Genomic DNA, 5,667 nt, shown 5'->3' with positions numbered 1-5,667 from the left:
CAGCTGTTGCACTGCTGCTCGCCGCCGCCGCCCGCGCTCCCGCCACCTATAATATTTTGACACTATATTTTTAACTGTCTTCACATTAAGCTTTGAATTTATACTTTAATTTGGTGTGTTATGCGTAGAGGGAGGATGAGGTCCACCGACCGGCGCCGGCCTGCTCCAGGGCCATCTTCTCCAGCACAAAGCGCTGGTCGATCATGTTGGCGGGCTGGCACTGCAGCCGGCACGCGGGACACGTGATCGTCACCCGCGACGCGCCTGCAACACACCGCCGCTCTTATCCACTACTCTATAAGATATTCAAATCTACCCCTCAATGTTAAGGGTTGATTTTATTCAGTGGTGGTACTTAAAATTAGTGTAGTATGGTAAACATGTTTTTATTCATCCTGCATCAAATCGTAAGATGTATGAATGTAATGAAGTATTCTTGTCAAATCGTAAGATTCGAAATTCATTGTTTCATTCTCACAAATATAGGTTTTTTTTTCGCTTAACAGTTTTTCAATAACTAAAGGCACACACTAACAATAAATTTAAAGGAAACCTAATAAAAAGTGTGTTAAACTGAATGAAAGTGTGGCGCTGCGCTTCTGCGCTGGAGATTTTAAAATTGAACTTTAAAATGTATTAAAAAGCATATTGCATTAGAAAAGCATTTGATAAATACAAATAAAACATATCTGGTACCTTTGCCGTAATAAAGGATTTTGAAAAGTGATCAGATCCAACATTGTCTATATTTTATTGACATACAAACAATATATCTCTAGTATTAGTAATATTTGTGTAAAAGCTAAACAATCACCTAGAAAGTCACAATTGGTAGAAAGTTTTTCATCAAGTTTGGACTTGATGCAGGGCTCGCAGGCGGAGTGCAGGCACTCCATCAGCTTGGGTGTGCCATCGGCGTGCGCAAGCGGCGTGCGGCACAGCACGCAGCGCGCCGCACTGCCAGCGCGCGGCGACGCCAGTGAGTCTGCGCCCTCGCCCTCCGCCTTGCCATCCCCCTCGCCCTCGCCGCCCTCCACACCCACACTGCCCACCTGAACCACACATTGCATACTACACTAATGTTTAGGATTGTTACAGAACTCAAACCAATGATTTTTAAAATGCCACATGTTTTTTAATGTTAATCTCAGAAATGGTTTCTAATTCTGTAACCAATTTAGTAACTAGATTGAACTGACTTGCAGATCAAATTAATCTGAAGGGGTATAATTTGCATGTTATGAGAGTCACCAATCAGTTCAGGGCACATCAGCTGCCATAATTATAGTACATTGTATTAAATAATTCCTACTAATTCAGTTGTTAAGCCGCAGCACAACACTTCAAGGCTATGTGAGCTGATCTCTTGAGCCCATTCAGAGCTGATTACCACATTACCCACATTTTCTACCATCTAAGAATTTATGTATCTGTATGTATTACTAGAATTACAATATTACCACGAAATTTTAAATTGATTCCAAAACAATTTAACTAAATAAATTGTGATAACTCATAGTTACTGTTACTTATAGAAACTTTCTAAGTGCTAAACATATGTATCACAGTGAGAGTTAAACAATTCTGAAGACCTTAATTGTTAGAAAATACAAGTAGAAAGAAGAAAAACATTTTAGTTGTTTGATTTACAGTAAATATTTAATAAATTACATTGAGATTAGGTGCAGAGGCCGGCGCGGGACCTGTGGTGGCTTCATGCAGCTCCTCGGCCGCTTCCTCCTTAATGGTGACTCCGAGAAGCGGCCCGAGGTCCATCAGCGCGCGCTCGATGTCCTCTCCGCTCGGTTGGAAGCCAACGTTTTCCATTTAGGATGGTGTGACCCACTATCGTATTTGTCTCACTTCACACATATTTTCTCTACACCCGAAGGAAAAGTTTCATCAAGAACTTTCACTACACAGCCTCGATCGGGCACGTCAACATAATTGAGCACTTAATGCGAGATGAGGCCACTTGAAAGCGTCTTTTGAAACGCAACTACTCGATTAATTAAGCCTCAACATTTACATAAAACAATTGCTTTTAATATAAAACAGCGTAAGTAACAAAACTGTTTTAAAGTTACACTCGTACAATTATAGTTTTTATTAAACAAAATATTAACGTGCGTCCTTCTTAACAATACCGAGACCATAAACGAGACAATAAACAAGGGCAAGGGAGTGGAGATGGGAATAGATCAGTGTTGCCAACGAAACTTTTAATACGTCCTTATTCTTGAGTTTACATACCTACATGATACATTCTACCAAAAACATGAAATACGGATTTCTTTTACATTAAAACTAGCTGTTGCCCGCGACTTCTTCCACGTAGAGTTTAAAAGTTCAAAGCCATTAACAAACCAAGTACATTCGTCCCTTTTTTAACCTTATTAGTAATAGCTTTTGTCTGAGACATTGTCCGCGTGAAATTTGAAAGTTCGAAACTGACGTTCGCCCTTTTTTCAACCTATTGCCAAAAGTATAAACGTATTTGGATAAGGATAAAAGTTGAAACCAATAAAAGAACGTCGCAAATAGCGTGGGCTTTTTAATTCGTTTTGTAAACAAAATAGTGGTTATTGTAAGAAACCCATTAAAGATAGATATATGCCACTACGGACTTTTCTGTAGAACTTTTTCAGATCTACAATTCTTTCGTACATCACTTTTATCTATCTTTAAGGGTTTAGGCAGTGTAAGCGGAGAGAATATAAAACATAGTGAGTCTTTAACGCCGTGGTACAGAATTATATTGTTTATTAATAGTTCCTGAACATAAATAATATTAAACATAGCCTATGTTACTCATAAATAAATTTCCTTTCGAACGGTGTAAGAAATTTTAAAATTGGCCTAGTAGTTTTTGAGTTATTTCAATACACACAAAAATACCAATCTTTCCTTGTTATAATATCAGATCAGTACAGATAGACAAGTGTATTATACACGGTTTTATAACCGCTATTTCTGTCTACTTATTTAATGTTTTGAGGGAAGTTAGGTTGAATAAATGTTTTAATAATCAGTCTTATTTTCAATTTAAGCAACACTGATTTTTTATGGATTTGACATTTAAGTGACAACGTCGAATGTGTGACACAATCCTGACACATCGAAATCAAATCAAATTCAAAGCAGTCTCGAAAATGGCTGACACGGGGCCAAGTAAAAGTGATATCGAAGCAGTATTTCAAAGGCTACGAGCGATTCCTTCCAACAAAGTGTGTTTTTATCTAAGTTCCGATATCTGTCAGTTTATAATTCGGGTGTTTGATTACCAGTTTTGTGTAGGTATGTTTCGACTGCAACGCCAAAAATCCTACGTGGTCGTCGGTGACGTTTGGTGTGTTCATCTGCCTGGACTGTTCAGCGGTGCATCGCAGCCTGGGCGTGCACATCACTTTCGTGCGCTCTACGCAGCTCGACACCAATTGGACATGGAAGCAGCTCAGGAACATGCAGCTCGGCGGCAATGTGAACGCAGTACGGCCCGATATCATTTCATGTCCTATATGACGATTATTATGTTGTGGTGATTTATTTAGATACTGAGACAGACATTATATCCTCGTCATTGAAATCATTTGATTCTCAGACACAATACTTCCGCACGCACGGATTGTCCACCGATGATGCTCGCCAGAAGTACAGTTCACGAGTGGCGCAGATGTACAGAGACAAGTTGAGTGCATTGTCTGAACAGGCAATGAAGACACATGGCACAAAGGTAATGTTACACAAAATGTCTCTAGAAATTATATTATGTTTCAATAAAAATAAATTAAACCTGTACATTGTTACATTCTGTCACGAATATTTAGTTCTTTTCTGATATTATTTTGCCTGAGTAAAATCCTTTATTATTAGTTCTAAAATATGTTTAACATTATTTAAGACTAGCTGTTATCGCGACTTTGCCCTTGTTGAATTAAAAAATGATGAAAAACATGGGCTAACTCACTGATATCATAGCTTTATGATGGTTAAAGAATTTTTGAAATAGGCCCGATAGGTTTTGGGTTAATTCAAGAAATACAAAAATACTTATATTTCCTCTTTATAATCATTTATTTAGTTGCTCTTAAAAGTCTTTTAGACCGTTGGAGTGAAAATGAGTGGTTTGATTTGTTGGTGAAGCATTTGCTAAATTGCTATTAGGTATTGTTATAAGTAACATTGACACAGGTCTTCAAGTAAATTCTGTTTATAACAGTCATTACATACCTCTCTTGTGCCAGTGATGCCAAGTAGATTTTATCGTCTAATGCAAAAGGCATGCTCCCAAATCTTAATCAGTTAGCATTTAACCACACTGATATTTCCATCACATATTTTACATGTTGGATATTAGGACAGACCCTTAGATTTTTACAATTATCCTTTTCATTAGAACATTAACACAGATTTAAATGTAATTTCAGTATTTAGTCATTAGGTTTGAAATTTATTTTAATAAGTAATGTGTTATGTTTGTCAGCTTCACCTGGAGGCGGCCGCGCCGGAAGTGAGGGAGAAGGAGAAGTCAGAGCTGGAGGTAGACTGGTTTGCGCAGCACGCAGATGTCCTTGCCAATAATACTAACCAGCTAAGCCTTGACGCACAGGTAACCCACGCCCAGCCGCTGCACTGCTCATTATTATTTTTTTTTAAATACAATATTGACAAATTCGCAACATACCCTTCAAATCATATATAATCCTATAACAAAGATGTGTTATTTGTTTATTGTGAATTTTCAAGTTTTGTTGTTTTTAACTTTTCGTAATATTGATTAATTCTTTTTGAGTTCTTCCTAAAAATTGTGTTCATGGTTTGTTTTTATTTGTATCATTTGAATTTCTAAATCATAATGCACGCAAGCTGACAGCTGGTCATTTTCGAAAGAAACAAATTATTTCAATTCATTAGTTGCCTTATGATAATAATAAGTCTTTTATTGATGTATGTGACCTTACATAGACATGTAAATTTTTTAATGTACTAATAGATATCCCTTCAAAGCTGAATTATTTACAATCATGAATCACTCAAGATAACAATTTGTGTTATGTTAGTGAATAATGGTTGACATTTGTGTGTGTGTGTTATACAGAAGTCTGCGGAGAGCCTCAGCTCGGAGGCGCGGCTGTGGGGCGCGGGCGCGGGCGCGGCGGCGGGGGGCGCAGCGCCGCGCGCCGCCAGCGACAGGCCCGCGCCACGCCGCACCGGGGTCAGTGTGTTTCACAATTGTATTATTGAATTTTTAACATGCAATTCAAATTCAATTAATCATCATAATATTGCAGATGGGCGCGCGGAAAGGCGGCCTGGGCGCGACCAAAGTGGCAGCTAATTTTGAAGACATCGAGCGAGAAGCTATCATGGCAGAGAAACTAAAAATGGAGGTTTGTTAAATTATATGCAAATTGTAAAGTGAGAATTTAACACTGCAGCATATATTACTCACATAATTATTCATAAGAAAGTTCTTATTATTTTTAACATTCAAGGTATTAGTCTAAGTATAAAAAGTCTTGTGGTATGTTTTTATGAGCGTTTCCGCTTGCGACTGTTGGCTAAATGAGGAACTATATTTTTAATTGCAATGTTGCTTCTTCTTGTATTTTAGGTTAATATATTCGTATGAATGTCTGTGTGTCAGGCGGCGGAGGGGTCGCGCGC

At 38.1% G+C, this 5,667-nt stretch overlaps 2 protein-coding genes across 2 annotated transcripts in view; one reads left to right on the top strand and one right to left on the bottom strand.

Moving 5' to 3' along the window:
* LOC106107715 (transcription intermediary factor 1-beta-like) overlaps positions 1-2,164 on the bottom strand; it is a 7,019-nt gene extending 4,855 nt beyond the window's left edge. The window contains exons 1-4 of the mRNA XM_013288700.1: positions 1,672-2,164; positions 815-1,052; positions 151-264; positions 5-46 (exon numbers count right to left, since the gene is read on the bottom strand). Of these exons, the coding sequence (XP_013144154.1) occupies positions 5-46; positions 151-264; positions 815-1,052; positions 1,672-1,827 (550 nt within the window). The 5' untranslated portion in view covers positions 1,828-2,164. The remainder of the gene's footprint in view (positions 1-4; positions 47-150; positions 265-814; positions 1,053-1,671) is intronic.
* Positions 2,165-3,074: 910 nt separating this feature from the next.
* Positions 3,075-5,665, top strand: LOC106107714 (uncharacterized protein F07F6.4; the record flags this gene model as incomplete). Its single annotated transcript, XM_013288698.1, has 7 exons — positions 3,075-3,227; positions 3,298-3,489; positions 3,602-3,733; positions 4,484-4,609; positions 5,099-5,215; positions 5,292-5,390; positions 5,648-5,665. Coding segments are annotated over exons 1-7 (816 nt in total), but the record flags the coding sequence as incomplete, so codon positions are not given.
* Between the last annotated feature and the right edge of the window lie 2 nt (positions 5,666-5,667).

The sequence above is a fragment of the Papilio polytes genome, unplaced genomic scaffold (genome assembly GCF_000836215.1).
Source record: "Papilio polytes unplaced genomic scaffold, Ppol_1.0 DF821911.1, whole genome shotgun sequence".
NCBI classification, from domain to species: Eukaryota; Metazoa; Arthropoda; class Insecta; order Lepidoptera; family Papilionidae; genus Papilio; species Papilio polytes.
This window is presented reverse-complemented; position numbering and strand designations above follow the sequence as displayed.